The 18,105-nt window shown below is 38.5% G+C and overlaps 3 protein-coding genes and 1 pseudogene across 5 annotated transcripts; 1 reads left to right on the top strand and 3 right to left on the bottom strand.

Annotated features, from left to right (window-relative positions):
• Window positions 1-888: 888 nt before the first annotated feature.
• LOC137721270 (protein RDM16) lies at window positions 889-6,337 on the bottom strand. Of its 3 annotated transcripts, none has more exons than XM_088695178.1 (7): window positions 5,344-6,337; window positions 4,354-4,635; window positions 3,808-4,227; window positions 3,526-3,717; window positions 3,271-3,431; window positions 1,945-2,825; window positions 889-1,572 (listed from the first exon to the last, which is right to left on the bottom strand). In XM_088695178.1, exons 1-6 carry the CDS (start codon window positions 6,019-6,021, stop codon window positions 1,949-1,951), a joined length of 2,610 nt encoding a protein of 869 aa, XP_088551304.1. In that variant the 5' UTR covers window positions 6,022-6,337; the 3' UTR covers window positions 889-1,572; window positions 1,945-1,948. The 3 variants fall into 3 exon arrangements, with proteins under 3 accessions (XP_088551304.1, XP_088551305.1, XP_068316473.2); XM_088695179.1 differs by having other exon boundaries at window positions 1,349-1,553; window positions 5,344-6,150; XM_068460372.2 differs by lacking the exon at window positions 889-1,572 and having other exon boundaries at window positions 1,651-2,825; window positions 5,344-6,292.
• A 3,043-nt stretch (window positions 6,338-9,380) lies between these two features.
• Window positions 9,381-11,157, top strand: LOC137719512 (uncharacterized). Its single transcript, XM_068458558.2, has 2 exons — window positions 9,381-9,710; window positions 10,334-11,157. The coding sequence occupies exons 1-2, from the start codon at window positions 9,501-9,503 to the stop codon at window positions 10,961-10,963; spliced, it is 840 nt and encodes a 279-aa protein (XP_068314659.2). The 5' UTR covers window positions 9,381-9,500; the 3' UTR covers window positions 10,964-11,157.
• A 1,810-nt stretch (window positions 11,158-12,967) lies between these two features.
• LOC137720146 (chalcone--flavanone isomerase-like) lies at window positions 12,968-15,076 on the bottom strand. Its single transcript, XM_068459154.2, has 4 exons — window positions 14,836-15,076; window positions 14,579-14,737; window positions 13,416-13,639; window positions 12,968-13,334 (listed from the first exon to the last, which is right to left on the bottom strand). The coding sequence occupies exons 1-4, from the start codon at window positions 14,939-14,941 to the stop codon at window positions 13,122-13,124; spliced, it is 702 nt and encodes a 233-aa protein (XP_068315255.2). The 5' UTR covers window positions 14,942-15,076; the 3' UTR covers window positions 12,968-13,121.
• A 119-nt stretch (window positions 15,077-15,195) lies between these two features.
• LOC148699060 (chalcone--flavanone isomerase pseudogene) lies at window positions 15,196-17,446 on the bottom strand (annotated as a pseudogene).
• Between the last annotated feature and the right edge of the window lie 659 nt (window positions 17,447-18,105).

The following is an 18,105-nucleotide window of genomic DNA, read 5'->3' as shown; positions in this document are numbered from 1 at the left end:
TTATCATCACATCCGTATTAGTATTACAACGAAGTGTGCAAATTTTTCTTTACACGATATTGTATCATTGATATGGAACACTACAGTAGCAATGTATCCGTGCTATGTAAGTTGCTATTTTGAGAGTAAGGAAAGTAAGAAAACAAGGGAAAGATTAAAAGGTAAAGAGGTTGGTAGTTAAATATAGATAGGCTACCCCATCCTTCACCGAATCATAAGGTAGCTCAAACCAATAAGGAGATAGGAAGGGATGGAGGGGCTTAGCTAGATATTTTATGTGAGAAAAGCAAAGTCCCCTCAAAAGTCAAAACAAAAAATTTTCATGGACGTATCTGCATGCGCATACAGTGCACATATGAATATACTTCTTCACTCCACTTTGCACTCATGTTTTGACACTTTTCGCGGAGGGGTTCGGGCACTGTTTGGGAAAAATTCTTAGGTTCCGATGACCAAACCACGTGGCGTCCAGTTGAACACATGTTGGGCGGGGCCAATTGCAGATGGGTGACAAGTTTCGGGAAAAAGAAAGTTGCAGAGAAGAAAAATGCAGAGAAGGATAAGTCAAATTTCATGCCTCCAATGAGGTTACAACGGAATAGTATATGGACAAAGATTGTCTGTTCTCTCACTTTCGGCGCCTTCTCGTGCCCTCTTGTTTTGTGTGATCACGATTAAGCCACGTCAACAGTTTATATTTTTTTTTTTTATAGAGATAATAAAACAAAAATAAATAGTAATATAAAATATTGACGTGGTTTAACCGTAATCACATAAACACGAGGGCACAGAAGGGCTTAACCGTGACCACATCATCCACTACAGAAAAAAGACATAGGTAACCAAAGTGCTGAGTCACCACATTCCTATATTCCACTACGAGGCAGGTAAATTAACCAAGGCATGAGTTAAATCATTGCAGGGTCCTAACACTGTCCGGACAACAGGACAACTCCGACTGAACTGGATAACAGTCGTATAAGAGTCTCACACATGTTTTAGCAAACCTAGATGCATTTCGGATCGAGACTTGGCATCAAATTTCCAGTGCTCAAAGCCTACTCCGCCCCTGAAAGCCATGTCCGATACTAGAGTAATCCGATGATTTCTAAGCCGGCCTACTCGGCCCCCGGGAGCCATGTCCAATATGTCTAAGCCGATGCAGCAAACGAGTGCTATGCATCAACATCAATCTAAATTCTGCAGGAAGTATGACATTTTACACAACCCTAAGTAATACAAGGCATGCTGGTCCGCAACCCCACATTTGAGCGAGCACAAAATAATGAAACAGAAGTTGCCCCGACATATATACATATGTAAAGCGAGGACTCCAAATTCTGTTTGGTTTTGGTGGTCGAACATTCATGCTTTGCTTAGCTTTAATGAAATGGGTCCAAGCATCAGGTTTTCGCCTCCGAAAACATCTACAGATAACCAACTCCCCGGAAAATCTATACAGTAGTACAAGCAGAAGTGCGGTATTAACTTGGCACAATGTTTGTTGGCCATCTACTTAGTTTCTCCGGAACCTGCTCTTATCCGCCGAGTACCTGTACTAGTTCATTTTACCTGTTTACCGATCATCGTTAGTAGCAAGAGGTGTAAAAGAAAATGCTTGCAGCAAAAGTCGGCACAACAAAAGAGATATCATGAAAAGCACAAGTCAATACGAATTACCCACTCTAAAATTTCAGCTTAATTACAGCATCTTGAGATGCAAAGTATTCTCATTTAAGCAATTCAATTTGTGCCACCCATTGGATAGAATGGTTCACTTCATATAGGCACATACAAGATCAGCGGTGCGTATTAAGAAATCACATAAGGCAAATTTTTAGAACTACTACTCAGTTATCAAAATGTTGGTGAGAAGTGGCCACGTTGAGAAAAATATAAGCCAAGGAACAAGGAATACTTCATCGAAGCAACATCTACAATTACCTTACTAATTATCATCCTGGAAGTTGACCGCAAGATCCCAGTAATGAGCAACGCCAGCATCAGCAAAAATCTTCCGGGCAGCAGCTTCGGTCATGCATTCATGAACATAAAATCTATTGAAGCTCGGTCTGGCAACACTTCCTTGCCATACTAACACGCACTTATTAGGAGGCTTGTCATCCTCAACATCATCATCTTCTTCCTCTTCTTTTACTGCTTCAGCCCAGTTTATGCGCCTAAGCATAACCTTAGCATACCTCTTAATAGACTTGCTTCCACCTTCAACAACCACAACATTAATACCATCTGATATCACACAAGATCCGGTCAGCCGGTTCTCTCGCGCATTAACATCTATCTTGAAGCGGGCCTTTGGATGCGACAGCTCATTGATCCTGTAAACTGAGACTATGGTCTCCACGTTATTTGGATCATCAAAAAGCTTCCTTTCTTTCTTCTCGCGTCGTTCGGCAGGAGTGAGCTTGCGTGCTATATTCCTGTCTGCATGAGCCTGTTCACGTTCAGCAGCTGCACTCCGGATCTCCTTTTCAAGCCTGGTTGGATCTTGGGTTGCTTCAGAGCCAAGAACTTTCATCAAATTACTCATTTTAACTTTTGGCTTTGGAGGCTCAAGTAGGCCTTGTCTAATCATCTCCTGCCTATCTTTCTCTCTGGCCAGACGTTTCTGTGTACGTAGTTTTTTCTGTTCCCTCTTGGTCAGCTTCAGAGGTTGAGGCGGTGGAGGAGCTGGCTCAGTAGGGGGCTCAATAGGTTGAGGATGCTCAATATAGATTGTGATTTTTTCCATCTTTAATTTTTCCTCAGCTACTGTACCATCGACGACTTCATTATAAGTACCAGAGTGCAAGAGGGGTACATCCCTGACATAATTAGCAAGTATATTCAGGAGACATCTTTAGCATAATGTGCACTTTAAAGATGATTTTAATCAGACGACAAGTTCTAAGAGGACTAAACAAAATGCAAATCCAATCTGCAATTTAAAATTGGCAAATGAAACAATGACAACCTTCTCCAAACATCTTAGTTGAAAGACATAATTCAAAAAGATGGATATTAGGATACTGGGTTCACCCCTTTTGTTTCATCTACCGTCACAGATCATGGCCTATTTTCAACATTGGGAACAGTGGGGAAGCGTAGAGGAGAAAATATAATCAGTAACCATATTGAATAAAGTTTCTAGGTCATTTCATTACTTGCATTCACAAAAAGTAATGTTACGTCTCCCCCAACCCAAAAAAAATTAAAATATAAAAACAATCATTCGGCAAACTGCAGCAATGCAAAAGGCAATCAACTTACCACCACTCGATTTCAGGAATTGGATCCTTTGGCTTTTCTTTGGTGATAACTCTCTCTCCTACCTCTATCAAATTTGGATTAATATCTGGCGCTGCCTTTGCCTTTGCAAACTGTTGCTGCTTTGCTCTTTGCTCTTTGGCTTGTGCTTCTCCAAATTTACTCTGTACAGATGTAGGAAAATTTTAGTCAGAGTCTCAGAGACAGGTACATAACTCAAAAAATGATCAAAGGGGTTAAAGGGACATCAATAAATACCTTTAATTTTATAAGCTCAGCATCTTTTGTCCATTTTCCTTCCTCTACAAACGCAAAACCCATCCTCTTTGGCCTCAAAAATTTTTTACTGATGCCCACATCCGGATCAAAATGAGGATTCTTTTCAGGATCCACATCCAATTCAGGTTTTAGAATCTGGAATGCTTCTTTCTTCTGTTTGTTAATGTTGACCTGAAAAAATAAGAAACAACATATTAAATTTCAAACAAAAAAAGTCCATATAACAAGAGGCAGCTGATTGACAGGTAATAGCTACTAAACCTTTAGAGTGCTGAGGTTGTTTGGTTTGGTCACATTCACTAAGTTTCCATGCTCATCTATTTCCCTTCCAAGGGCATCAAGACGAAGAACAGGGGCCTTAGTAGGCTTCTGAGGGGCAGCAACATCAGTTGCCACCTGTCCGGGAAACACATTTATAAGAGGAGAAAACTCGGGGTCTTGATGGAACCCCATCTGAGCAGCAAGCTCTTGTGCACGTTTTACAGCTTCAAAATTGGGAATGCCTGCTGCAGAAATGGGTAGTGCAGATGAATCAAATGTTGCCACAGAAGCAGCTGTACCACCAGCTGTTGATGGGGTCGGTGCACATAGTATCCCAGCAGTGGTAGATGGTGGTTTCAGTGCCTCCTTCGTTTCCAAGTTATGGCTAGCATCTTTGCTTGCATTGCCACCCTTCTTCAACTGCATGATAAGAATAATGATAGTAAGTTTATCCAAAGGTATACATGTAATAAGAAATTGTATAGTGCATGAAAGTTTGTTGCACACAAGTGTCAGACACATTAAAATTTTATGTGGATATGTTACCTGGTTAAGCTTCTTCAGCTTCTCAGTCAATTCCTTCTGCTTTTGTAAAGTTCTCTTAATTTTCTCTACATCACCAAGAGACAGATTCGCACTTTTCCCAGTAGTTGAAGATGTTCCATCTGTACTAGAGTTTCCATGAACCTCATGAGATCTGGTAATACTAACTCCCTTATTTTCATTTGTGGTAGGAATTGAAGATACCTTGGTAGGAAGGGGTTGATTGGGAGCAAAAGAGGTCTCAGGCATAGTCCTTGATGTCAGTGTAGGTTCCAGAGCAGCACCCTGTAAGTGGTGAAAATTAACGTCACTCACTGCGGTTGCCGAAAGATCTTGATCATGGTGGAGAAAAAAAACACAAACATGAAGAATAAAAAAAAAATGAAGGGAATACATTTCACACTGATGACCTCGGTCCTCAGCTAATAGAGAGATGACCTAGAACGGATATAAAGCATATAGGAAACAGAGCTATTTTCTAACGAAGAAAATAAGACACCTTACATTATTAAGGAAGAATATGCCTCTTCTAAAAATCTGTAGCTTCCAGGTAAATCAATCATCAGTATACAACACTACAAATTTCAAGAGTAATAGCAAGGTAGTTCAGCCAACATTTTCCGTTTCTCTTATTCGATAAATATAGTTTACTTCAACCTAAGTTGTTATTTGGAGAGCCTTATGGCTTCTAGCACTATAACATACAATCACATACAGCAATGCTATAAGAAGGCAGAACCCTTCTGCTACATCATTAATCCATACCTCAAACTATGATATCAACGGGGTGGGTTAGAAATTTCAGTTTCAAAATATTAAATCTTCAGATTGTTTATTGCAGTTTTACGAGTGATTAAGAGGCTAACCTACGGTATATCCTAAATGTGGAATATTTTCGCCAGGTTTTCACAATTTCAGCATCTAAATAACATAATTATCAAATTCAACTAAAGCGTAAATAAAAAGAAAGGTAACATCAAGCATAAAACTTACATTACCCACCCAACCACTCCCATTTGGGGCGGGGGCGGCGTTCTGGAAATTGCCAATCTGTTCATCCCCAACTTCTTCTTTCTTAACATTAACCTCACTCGCATTCACATTCAATTCAGTTCTCCGTTCAACAGCTCCGCAATTCTCTCCGTCCTCTTCCGCCTTTACTCTGCGGTCATCAAACCTCCTACTCTTTCTCTGACCTCCATTCACTTCCTGCCCATCTTCCTCGAATCGCTTCCTCTCTCTCCTCTCCCCTTCCGAAACCCTAGACCTCTTCTTATCTTCTAAACCATCACCATCGCTATCTCTACCCTCACTCCTCTCCCTCTCTTTCCTCTTACGCTTCGATTCCTCTCGCTCCTCCGACCTCTCGCGTTTCGCTTCCCGATGCCTGGACCTCTCTCTGCTCCCTTCCCTCTCGGCCCTGGGCTCGTAGGACCGCTCGCGATGGTCGCGCGAGACATCCCTGCCGTCTTCACTCGGCTCGCGTGACCGTTCCCGACGAGATTTTTGGTCGCGGGGCTGGTGCTTGGAATCACGGTCCGATCGGTGGTGGTGGCGGTGGTAATCGGAGTCCTTTGACGATCGCTTTTCATCGGCGTCACGGCTGCGATGCTTATCGTAGTCTCTGTCTCGATCCCTGCGGTCGCGTTTGCTCGATTTGTCTTTCTCCATAGCTAGGGTTTCCCAGTCGCTCACTCTTCTCTCTCTCCCACCAAATGGGGTTCAGGAGGATAAATTGGGCAGAATGCAACAGATACGATTTCTATGGGTATTTTCTCAAGGAATTAAAAGAAAACTCACGTTTTATCGATAATAGTCGAAAGATAATAAAACATATGCTAAACTTTATATGTTGTTTTAGGATAATAAACAAAGAAGTTTAGCTAAATTTTTCTTTATTATAATCCCGTTTTATTGATCGGCCGTTCTTGCAATTCAAATCGAAGACCGGAGACAAAAGGATAGGCCACTCTTGATGCTTGGTTCTAAGGTTGCTTAGTGAGCACTCAGGAGTAAGCGGAAAGAATGAGTTCCATATTGATGGGAGGCAGTGGCGAAGTCAAGATTTATCAAGGGAATAGATGAAATTCAAAAGTGTGCAAGGTTCAACCAAAACGGTTGCTTTTACATTGAAGAGTGCAGAGTTTTGACAATATTCATGGTACAAAACGCTCTATCACCGGAGCGGTTGTAAGTGGGAGTAATGCTAGGGAGATCGAAATTTTAAACCAAATTTGTAAAATAAATGATGTGTCACCAATATGAAATAAACACGTTAATCAATGCATAACTAATAATCCAATCATCATTTGGTTTCCAAACTTGGTTTAAAAAATTTGGTTCATCTAGCATTATCTTATAAGTGGTAACATCAAAACCAATGTAAGAAGCTTCTATTGGTTAAGATTAGGTTCTAAAAGATGTTAGGGTTAGTCGGAACGTGGGTTGAAGCCTAGCCCCTATGCGAGATCTAGACGAGAGCCTAAGCAGTCTAAACGAATTTAAATTAATTTATTATACATCGTATGAATAAACATTAAATAGTATTTACGTTATTTTTCTAAATAATAATACAATATTTATATATAATGTGCAATTTAAGGGAAATATGGTGAGGGTTTTAAAAGAGAAAAGAAAAAAGAAAAATGGAAAATAAAACTTACAAGAATAAATAAAACATTAGTAAAAAAGGGTAAACAAACCAAAAAAAGATGAGGTTAGAAGAGAAGGAAAAAAAAAGGGAAAAAATGGGTTAACGAGAAAAGATGGGGTAAGAAGAGAATAGAAAAGTGAAAAATGGGTAAACAAACGAGTAGGGGTCAGAACTTTTGCCAAACGACACCGTATAGGAAGAGCAAATGAAGGCTTCATCTTCTTTGCAAGTTTCGGCCCGCCGCTCTGCAAATATTTTTTTTCAGATTCTGTTCACCAAAAATTAAAACACAAGAGCCATCAGCGCACCAATGCAACGCCGCTACATAACCAAAGCCAGAAATTTAGCAAATTTAAAAGAGTAGAGGGGCGAAATCCTCACATTTAGTGGAGATTTCCGATGAGCGGAGGGGTGGCCGCCCCTTCTTGCTCCTGTGTAGCTTCGCTAGTGATGGTTGTACCACATGTTATAAGAGGTTATAAGAGGTTATGCTACTCCCCATACTGTCAATTAGTTTTATGGTGGAACCCAATTTTTTTCATGATATCAGAGCAAGTTGTATCACGTGTTAAGCCAAACGGTCACATGTGCTTCACGGCATCCCGTTGTGTTGTCCACGTGTGTTGAAAATGAGTTCCACATTGATGGGAGAAGGGACCTCCCAATCCCCAAACATTAAAGATAAGATTCAATACCATAAATGGATTCCAAATTTAACCTATTCAATGAGATAATGAAACAAAGACACAATAATCATATCGTACTAAACTTTTTTGTGGTTTCATTGGTTCATTGTTAACAAAATCAATTCGCAAAGAAGAGATATTTTTACCTATTTCTTTTAGTATAATTTGTAGAAGTAGAATATGATTGAAGTGAATCGAAAATGTTTTACTGTTTGAAGAAAGGAAATTAAGGCTGCAAATGTCCGTGTAGGGTGCCTTCTTGCCCAAGAGAAATCACTACGAGCTTAAAAGGAGTTGGCAAAGGCAGCTTGGAGGCATTCCCAATTCTAACTCGTATTTTCGAGCTGCGGGAGTCCTTTCAAGCCTTGCAGCTAGTCCTAAGTACGTCAGGCAGATAATGAAGCGACAGATTTTATTGCATCACAATAAGGAGCGGAGATGAGCGATTTTTCTTGTGTTGTTAGACTCCCATCTTCATTCGTCAGGATCTTGAACAAGGAGGGCTTGTCATATTCACTCGTTGATGCGAGTGAGCGAGAAGTGTGAGGGGATGAAGTCTGGCCTATGTGTAGAGCGTCTTTCTTATTTCCCTTTCCTTCTTTCTATCATGTTTGTTTATTTGTCAGCCTTCAATTTGGTTTTCTATTTTTCTGTCGTTTTGGCCCTGTAAATGAATTCCAGCTTTACCAAAGGAAAAAAAAAAACACTCAGGAGCAAGTTACTACTAGGCCAATAAACTGACGGCATTTTGTGGGTGTGCAACTTTGGGGCAATAGATTCGTGTTCTTTTATATTTGTTTCGGACAATTTTTCTTGCTTCCCAGGATTGTCTGTGTATTTTTGTTTTAGGGGTATAGGAATTAGGGGTTTTTTTGTTTTTAGGTTAACTGAATGTGAAGTGACAATTGAAATGCAAGCCACACATTCGTGGAGATCAAATGTGACACCCAATAAAAAGATTTTTTTTTGTTTTTGAACAAACGATTATATTTTAAGTTCACTAAATACTCAGGGTACGTATGCTTCTGATTTTTCTTTTTCTTTTTTTTTTATTATTTTATTTTATTTTTTTAGGGAAGGGATTGTTAGACTAAGAGAGTTTATATTATAAGGGTGTGATATCCACACACCTCTTTTTACTTCTCACACATCTTTCTAATTTTCGACCGTCGGATCGGATGAATTGAAGATGATCAACGGATAGAAATTAACAAGGGGTGTGTGAGAAGTAAAAAAATGTATGTGAATAGCACACCCCATATTATATAGAGGTTTAAATCAGAGTACACCTATTTTATGATATATTTTTTTGTATTTGAACAATGGATGTTATCGTCTGCACCTTGATATTATGATATGATGTTATTACGTTTTTGTTTATTGATATTTCACATTAATGGTACTAAAAACATACTGGAAAACGGGAAGACAAAAACAAGTCCATTTTAAATCCGATCTTTACCCGGAATAAAGCCAATAATTTATCAAAACCACTTAAATACTATCTCCGTAGCCTTCAAAAAATCATGAAACTCGCCATAATCGAACTTAATACCTCTCACTCATAAGTAAAGAGGAATGTTAGTTAACGATATTTTAAGTATTTTAGATTATCTAAGTAAATGATTTTTTTTTATTAATGAATAATGCCGTAAGCATTTAGCTTTAAGTCAACGAGCATTACCCTGTTTTCTCCTTTGGTTGATTGTGTTTGGTGAAGGAATCTCTTAGTTTCATACAGATTACAGAGAGATTAAGAGCAGGCTAATACAGATTAACCATCATTAATCATCAGCCACAGTAGGAAATCAATGGCAGGTTTGTTTGACAAGCAAGCAGATTTGTACTTAGATTCAAGGCCAACTTATCCCAAAGAATGGTACTCCAAATTGGCAGATCTCACTCCTCACCACTCTCTCGCTTGGGATGCCGGAACCGGCAACTCCAAATTGGCAGATCTCACTCCTCACCACTCTCTCGCTTGGGATGTCGGAACCGGCAACGGCCAAGCCGCTATCGGTGTTAGTATCACGATACTACCCCTCTTTCTCTTCTCAATTTGCTGCATTTCTTTGAATTCAGTTGAAATTATTTACTTTACAATACAAGTTACAATATACAACAAAGCAAGTTAGTTTCTTTTTTCTCTTAAACTAAGACTTTCACATAGACATGAGTCAGGAAAGTTGATCACGTTAATCTGATGGTGCCTTTGCACGGAAGTTCGAATAGCATATTAGAATAATTTTGAATATCGTTTTGTCAGGTTCATACTTTCATATACATATTAGTTGCATCTTGCTTTTCCATGCTACATAGACTTGTATGTAGTGATTGAGACCGAAAATATTATACATAACGTGAGTATTCCACCCAAATGTTTGATTTTAGTTCAAAATGATCAATATACATATCTAGAATCAAGACAAATGATTACTGAGATTCGCCCGGAGGATGCATCTTAAATCTCAAAAGGAGGGTTCGAAACCACTAAAGTTTAAGTCTAGATTCTAGTCTAACGCGTTTCACACGAGTATAGATCACGTTGACTGTTGCAAAATGTTACTACAACGATTGTGCACATTAAGTTTCACAAGAGAACATTCCTTGCTCTAACATGTATACTATATGTTTTAATAAAAAGGTTGCTGAGCACTATGAACAAGTGATTGGAACCGATGTGAGTGAATCCCAGCTGCAGCGTGCAATGCCACATCCTCGTGTTCGATATGCCCACACGCCATTTACCATGACAAACGACGAATTAATAGCCATGATCGGGGGCGAAAACTCAGTTGACTTGGTGACTGTGGCTCAAGCTGTGCACTGGTTCGACTTACCAAAGTTTTACAGTCTTGTTTCGCGGTTTCTGAAGCCAGGAGGCGTGTTGGCGGTTTGGTGCTACAATCGCATCGAAGTTTGTCCGGAATTTGATCCTATTGTGAAGCGACTTGAGGACACAACCCTTCCCTATTATCATCGTAACATCCAGTACGTGTTTGATGGTTACAAGACGCTTCCTTTTCCTTTTCAGAGCGTTGGTTTCGGATGCGAGGGGAGTCCATTGGCGCTGGACATTCCAAAGAAGTTGTCGTTCGAAGGGTTTTTGAAGATGGTACGGTCATGGTCTGCAGTCAATACGGCCAAAGAACAAGGCGTGGATTTGTTGCCCGAAAAGCTGGTTAAAGAGTTTGAGGTTGCTTGGGGCGGCTCCAAATTAGTCAGATCTGTCAGCTACAAGGCTTTTATGCTCGCCGGGAAAGTTAAGGTGTGATCTTGTTGGGTGGGTGTGCGGATCATTTCCTCCTGCAAACAAATATTACTTTGACGTTTGTATTGAAATTTCTTTGTGTTTTTTATGAGTCAATATATGTATTAGCTTGTGATTTGCATACTATAGTGTATATTTATAGACTTGTGAGAACTGACTCGAATCTCACTTCAGAAAATAAACACCAAAAATTATTTTGCTTTCTCACTCTACCTCTTTCCTTTTTCACCTATTTAATTTGTGAAATTCGTCTCAACCATTGATGAGTTCAACTCTTTAAATACATGCGACAGATATCAGCAGTTAATCATCGTTTACGTGTGCAAGTTTTCTTACCATAACATGAAGCTAAGGATCTGGAATCCACCAATTTAGAGAGAAATCCCAAAGGATAATTTGATTAATTGATGATTGATGGCTTAAATAAATGAATTACAACTCTCTGAGACAACTTATATGGCTTAGGTAATTTAAATGAAAGCAAACGACATTAACCAAGCAGAAATCAAGGTTCGGTTTTTATTACATAATTTCAAATGCTGTTTTGGAAGCCTAAATGGTCTCGGATTGCTAAAATTCGCCATGTTTCACTGCAAAGCTGTGAGTTGGAACCACGGCGTTGTTCCCCTCTCAAAAAGGTATCGTGGCTCAATTCAAAGCTTGGACGCCAAATCTACAAATTTCTGCTGCATCCCCTTGTCTTTCGTTAGTCCATTTCCTCTTCAATCCACTCGGCCATTTGTTCTACATCACTATTTTTTTTTGGTTTTTTGGTAAACATCACTTTCTCTTTGTTCTTAAAGAATTGGCAAAAGCTTCAATGAATCATGCCTCTACAACCCCAAAGGACAAAGCATAAAATTCTATTTACCCCGGAGGGCTCCTTCCCTCTCCGATCTAGGTCAACAAATCATAACTTTATCACCTAACGGTGGAGCAAGTTTTGGCAAAGGTTGTATCAAGTTTGTGATTTATACTTTGACTAGTAGACAATGGCATGCATTTGTTTAAGAGTTTCGCTTTCGTTAATTTCTTTGTCACATTTAATTGACGGACATTCTTAATTACAAAATTAATATATAAAGTTTGGGAAAAGACATGTTGCCTCTTATTATAATCCTTGATGTAGATGTGGAAAATAAATATTTGGGTAAATTACAAAGAATTACCTTAACTATGGGTCGAATGACAATCTCATACCTCATGTTTGAAAAATAACAATTTTATACCTCATCTTATGAATTCGTTTCAATGTCATACCTCCGTCAGTTTTTCTGTTAAGTTTGATTGTTAAGTTATGAGCTGGCAGGTGTGGAATCCACATCCTTACCCAACTAAATTAAAAAATTAATTAAATACTAATAAATATATTTCAACCAAAAAAAAAAAAAACTAATAAATATAGAAAATCATTTAAGAAATATCGAAACCAACATTGTAAACTTCAAACTTTTGATCCAAATATAATTATTTTATAACTACCAATGGGTTTCTAAAGAAATTTAGTAAAGAAAAAAAAGACTAGCTGGTGGCTTAGCCACAACAGTTCTATTCTTCTGGAGGTCAAGAAGATTCACAGGAGCATTTTAGATTCTCGTGGCAACCATCGTGTGATTGAACTTAAAACGTATCGTATGTAATACGAGCCGATAATTTGTTAAACCTACCAACAAAAGTCAAAGAGTTTTTAAAGTAAAATTATGGGTTAGGGGCCTTAGGGCAGTTAACTAGAGTATTGTGTCAGCCTCTTAGTATTCAAGTTCGAAACTCTCTTTTTAAATTTGAGTAGTTTATATTTTTTGTTTGACAAGACGAAATATATTCTAAAGTACTTTATTTTATGGGAAGATGGAATCGAACTTGGGTGCAAATGGTTAGACCCTCCCAACTGGTTGACACAAGGCCAGAGATTTAGTCCAAAATTTGGGGTTTGGTTGGGTTCAGAAGCAATGTTATTAGGCATATTTACCAATCGACCTCTATATTTGTTGATTTGAATTAAACATATAACAAAACAACACTAATATTTCTCATAAAACACGATCATTTTTCTTTAAATTAAATAAGACAGCACATTCCTATAGCTTCATAGATTGTATGTAAATAATCCACTAAATACAGAACAGGAGTCCCTCCCAAGTTTTATTTCTCCTCTCAGTTTTCATGCCTCCACTTTTTCATTTCCGGCTTCAGCACCATTAGATTCCTTGCACCCACTCAACAATTCAGATAACCTCGCGGCCAAACTTTGCTTTGCTGGAGGAGAAACACCGTGCTTTCCAATGATCGACTCTAGAACTGCCTCGGAAAGTAGTTTGTTTTCTATCACCGCGTTTGCAGCTTCAGGTACGGATGCATCTCTAGAGAAGCTAATCTGTGGCGAAAGCGAGAGGGAAAGATGTCAAAAACCCGATGTAAACTACATAACTAACCATCCAAAAGTAGGATTACTAACCGTTAGTGATCCTTTGGGAGATTGCGTGAAAAGAATGGAGGCGCCGGGTGGGAAGTTTTGATCTTTGAAGACCTCAAGGAACTTTTCAATTGCTTTGCCTTCTGCATCAGTGTAAATTCCGACTGACTTCCAAAAGGCAACGCAATTCTCTGAAACTTTCTCAGAGTATTGCTGGCCTGTCAGTGGCAGTATCGTTGTCACTTGAATGAATTTCTCAAATGGACCTACAAAAGGATAGCAAAGATCATAAACCACGCTACAAAACCTCAGTCATATCTTTAGTAACTGTTTCTTATGCCTCAAGTAATCATCATACCCAGAAGATAGCACTACATCTTGAGAGATTCATTCATTCTAATTTGCTAGTCAGGCCTCAGGACTAAAGTACCACCATAAGCACACATAAATTTACAAAATTAGAATACAACTTGAAAAATCCACAACATTCATCGACCGCGACAGGTCTATATAGGCCGCTGAGAGAACGGCAGGCTGTAGGATTGCCTCTGTTTGGCATGACTACCGATCATTCTAAAACGGCTCCACCTTAAGATGCAGGGCATGAGTAATATGTACACTTTCAACAGCATCAACGAGAGCTCAAATCAATTTACCAAAAGATACAGAAGGCATCCATTCGAAGATTAATATGATTATATTTTGAATCTGACCGTTCAACCGGACGATGATAAATAGAAGGGAAGATACATATGAAACCAACTTATCTTTAACAAGTCATCCACTTGTGTGAACCTTTTTTAATGTGAAAATGTACTTATGAAAAGGTACGGATAAAGGGTCGAACATATATAAGTTAGATAAAATTGTTAAATAAAGAGTCGAACGTATGTATTCATAGGGTCGAACATCAATGAAGTTTGCTCCAAAAGAAGTCAAAGAGATAAAAAAAAGTGAAGAGTCGAAAGTTAATTTAAACTCTAAATTTGACTTATTTCATCTCTAATACACTGAAAAAAATTAGTTATATATATGAATAATTTTTCGTTCTATCTGGTAAGTTTAGCTAAAATTGGGTTCACCATAGCATGCAATTTTATTCCTTTACTAATTATAACACGACAAGGTAACAAATTTGCACCAGTAACTGGAATTTAGTGTCAAAATTCGAACTGTTGTTAAAACAGCAAAGAAATCCGTGTTACCTGTAACGATGTCCCTGAAGAACTCAATGGACTCCGTCAACTCCTTGGCTGTCTTACCCTTCCACTTAAGGGTGAGCTGAGGCACAGCGCTATCCTCCAAGTACACTCCTATCGCTGTGAACTTCACGAAGTTCCCCTGAATCTCCAGCCCTCTCACCCCTGCGCATGTTAGCAAGCAAAGTACCGTCAATCAAAACCAAAAGCAACAAACAATCATAATTACGGGTATAAGCGCCGGACGTGCGAAGTTTACAAACCTCCGCCGCCGAGGAACAAAGTGTTGGAGGATCCCGGAGGTTTGACGGACGGTGGAAACGTAGTCGTTTCGATCTGAAGTCCGGCGAGGGACGGTGGTGGAGCCATTTGACAATCTCTCTCATTTCCGGCTTTGCCATCATTAGATTCATTACACCCGTTCAACAATTCGGATAACCTCACGGCCAAACTTTGCTTTGCTGCAGGGGAAACACCATGCTTTCCAATGATCGACTCTAGAACTGCCTCGGAAAGTAGTTTGTTTTCTATCACCGCATTTGCAGCTTCAGGTACGGATGCATCTGTAGAGAAGCTAATCTGTGGCGAAAGAGAGAGGGAAAGATGTCGAAATCTGATGCAAACTACAAAATTAACCATTCAAAAGTAGGATAACTAACCGTCAGTGATCCTTTGGGGGATTGCGTGAAAAGAATGGAGGCGCCGGGCGGGAAATTTTGATCTTTGAAGACCTCAAGGAACTTTTCAATGGCTTTTTCTTCTGCATCAGTGGAAATTCCCACTGACTTCCAAAAGGCAACGCAATTCTCCGAAACTTTCTCAGCATATTGCTGGCCCGTCAGTGGCAGTATCGTTGTCACTTGAATGAATTTCTCAAATGGACCTACAAAAGGATAGCGAAGATCATAAACCGTGCCACAAAACTTTAGTCATATCTTTAGTAACTGTTTCTTATGCCTCAAGTAATCACCACAACCAGAAGATAGCACTACATTTTGAGAGATTCATTCATTCTAATTGGCTGGTCAGGACTAAATTAACACCATAACCATAAGCATACATAAATTTAGAAATTAGAGTATAACTCAAGAAAGCTACGACATTTGTTGAATGTTACAGATCTATATCGGCAACTGAGAGAACCGCGGGCTATAGGATTGCCTAGGTTTGGCATGACTACCGATCATTCTAAAACGGCTCCGCCCTAAGATGCAGGGCATGAATAATATGTACACTTTCAACAGCATCAACAGGAGGTCAAATCAATTTACCAAAAATTACACAAGGCATACATTTGACGGTTGATATGATTATGTTTTGAATCTGACCGTGCAACCGGATTATGACAAATAGAAGGGAAAATATGTATGAAATGACTTATCTTTAACAAGTCATCCACTTTTTCAACTCAAAACCTGAAAAATCTACAATTGTGAACCTTTTTTTAATGTGAAATGTGCTTATGAATTGGTAAGAATGAAGGGTCGAACATATATAAGTTACATAAAATTGTAGAATAAAGAGTTATGTATTCATAGGGTCAAACATGAATAAATTTTGCTCCAAAAGAAGTCAAAGAGATTGAAAACGTTAGAGTGAAAAGTCAATTTAAAATCTAACCTTGACTTATTCCCTCTCTAATGCACTAAAAAAAAAAAAAATTAACATTAGGAAGACTAAAATTTTAAGGATTATATTCGGAAGACTAAATTTGTAAATAAAATTTGTGAAACTAAAGGACGTGGAAGTTGATGATTGGTGTATTAGTGTTGATAAACGTGCTCATTTATATTGGTGACATATAATTTATTTTACAAATTTTGTCTCCAAATTTAGTTACAAATTTTGCAAATCAAATGACGTATGACTAATAGAAAATAAGCATTTTAATCAACGTTTAAGTAATAATCCAATCTTCAACAAACATATCATTTGGTTTTCAAATTTTGTTTGGAATTGCTTTTAAATTGACTGAAAGCATTTTTTATAAAAGCATTTTTAAAACCAATCTTTAATAAAAATGCAAGTGAATTATAAAAAATACTTCCAATAACATTTTTTTCAAAACGCTTTCAATCAATTTTAAAAACATTTTAAACTTGTCCTAAAACTTCCTTTTTTTTTTTTTTTTTGGTCTATGTCCTAAAACTTCTTTGTCTTTTGTGTAAGAAGAGGATCCTCTCTCCGGATCTTTTTTGTGAGATCTTAGGAATCTCCGTTAATCGTACATCGTGCGATTAATTTTTATCAGATATTATTTGTGTTTAATTTTAAATAAATAAAAATCAATGATTTATAATCGTATGATATGCGATAAATAGTTAAGATGTGAGGATTAGACAACGATGTTAAAATTAATTTTTCGTTCTATCTGGCAAGTTTAGCCAAAATTGGGTTCAGCAATGGCATGCAATTTTATTCCCTTGCTAATTAGAACACGACAATGTAACAAAATTCAAACATAGTTAAAACAGCGAAGAAATCCGTGTTACCTGTAACGATGTCCCTGAAGAACTCAACGGACTCCGTCAACTCCTCGGCCGTCTTACCCTTCCACTTAACGGCGAGCTGAGGCACGGCGTTATCCTCCAAATACACTCCGATCGCCGTGAACTTCACGAAGTTCCCCTGAATCTCCAGCCCCCTCACCCCTGCGCAAGTTAGCAACCAAAATACCGTCAATCAGAACCAAAAGCAAGCAACAAGCATTCAAACAATCAGAATCACGGATAAAAGCGCCGGAGGTTCGAAGTTTACAAATTACAAACCTGCGCCGCCGAGGAACAGAGTGTTGGAGGAGCCCGGAGGTTTGATGGACGGTGGAAACGCGGTCGTCTCGATCTGGAGTCCGGCGAGCGAGGGCGTTGGAGCCATTTGACAATTTTGTTGTTATTGTGGAGAGAGAGAGTGTGTGAGAGAGATGGGGTTTGCTGTCGGAAGCGGTGGGTTTAAATAGGAAAAAATCCTCTGAATCTCTTCCACCAAAACCTACGAATTAAGTAATCCGAATTCTTAAAACTTGATCCAACGATTAAAAACAGAAACCTTTTAAAAATTATAATAATTTTAACCTGATGGATAATTAAGTGACGGGAGAAGGTTTGATGAGTAAGAAGAGGCAGTTGGGTGGGAGCCTTTAAAACGTGCGGGTGTTTCACCGGTCGCTCAAGGGAAGGCGGGGAAGTGTCCACGAACTGATTTTCTGGTACCAACTACCCCTTCGGTTGTCTTTCCCCCAAATACAAAAAGACAAACAAAATTAAATTGAAAAAAATACCACGTCACAAAATCCAACTAAATAAATATAATAAAGGTGCAGAAATATTAAATTGAATTGTTTTAGGTGAGTTTTAATGAAAAGCCTACGGTACTAAAAAGTTAATCCTAGTACTATTCACTTTACCATTTATTTTGTCCTTATTATTAAAACTCAAAGTTTTCAAACTATTTTCATTAGTTTTTTTTTGTTTTATTTTAAGGGTTTTCTCGAGAATAAGATTACTTGGTATATAATTTTGGGAGTTTTAACAGAA

Source organism: Pyrus communis, chromosome 1 (assembly GCF_041283825.1).
Source record: "Pyrus communis isolate YQ-2024b chromosome 1, ASM4128382v1, whole genome shotgun sequence".
NCBI classification, from domain to species: Eukaryota; Viridiplantae; Streptophyta; class Magnoliopsida; order Rosales; family Rosaceae; genus Pyrus; species Pyrus communis.
Note: the sequence above shows the minus strand (reverse complement) of the source record. Positions and strands in the feature narration are given on the sequence as shown.

Excerpts from the sequence above, each read along its gene's own strand:
- LOC137719512 (XM_068458558.2), top strand. The coding sequence starts at position 9,501 with ATGGCAGGTTTGTTTGACAAGCAAGCAGATTTGTACTTAGATTCAAGG. Across the intron at positions 9,711-10,333 it reads ACGGCCAAGCCGCTATCGGT|GTTGCTGAGCACTATGAACA; the intron begins GTTAGTATCACG and ends TTTAATAAAAAG.
- LOC137720146 (XM_068459154.2), bottom strand. The coding sequence starts at position 14,941 with ATGGCTCCACCACCGTCCCTCGCCGGACTTCAGATCGAAACGACTACG. Across the intron at positions 13,640-14,578 it reads CTTCAGGGACATCGTTACAG|GTCCATTTGAGAAATTCATT; the intron begins GTAACACGGATT and ends ATCCTTTTGTAG. Across the intron at positions 13,335-13,415 it reads CTCCCAAAGGATCACTAACG|ATTAGCTTCTCTAGAGATGC; the intron begins GTTAGTAATCCT and ends CTTTCGCCACAG.
- LOC137721270 (XM_088695178.1), bottom strand. The coding sequence starts at position 6,021 with ATGGAGAAAGACAAATCGAGCAAACGCGACCGCAGGGATCGAGACAGA. Across the intron at positions 4,228-4,353 it reads AGCTGAAGAAGCTTAACCAG|TTGAAGAAGGGTGGCAATGC; the intron begins GTAACATATCCA and ends CTTATCATGCAG. Across the intron at positions 2,826-3,270 it reads ATTCCTGAAATCGAGTGGTG|GGATGTACCCCTCTTGCACT; the intron begins GTAAGTTGATTG and ends TAATTATGTCAG.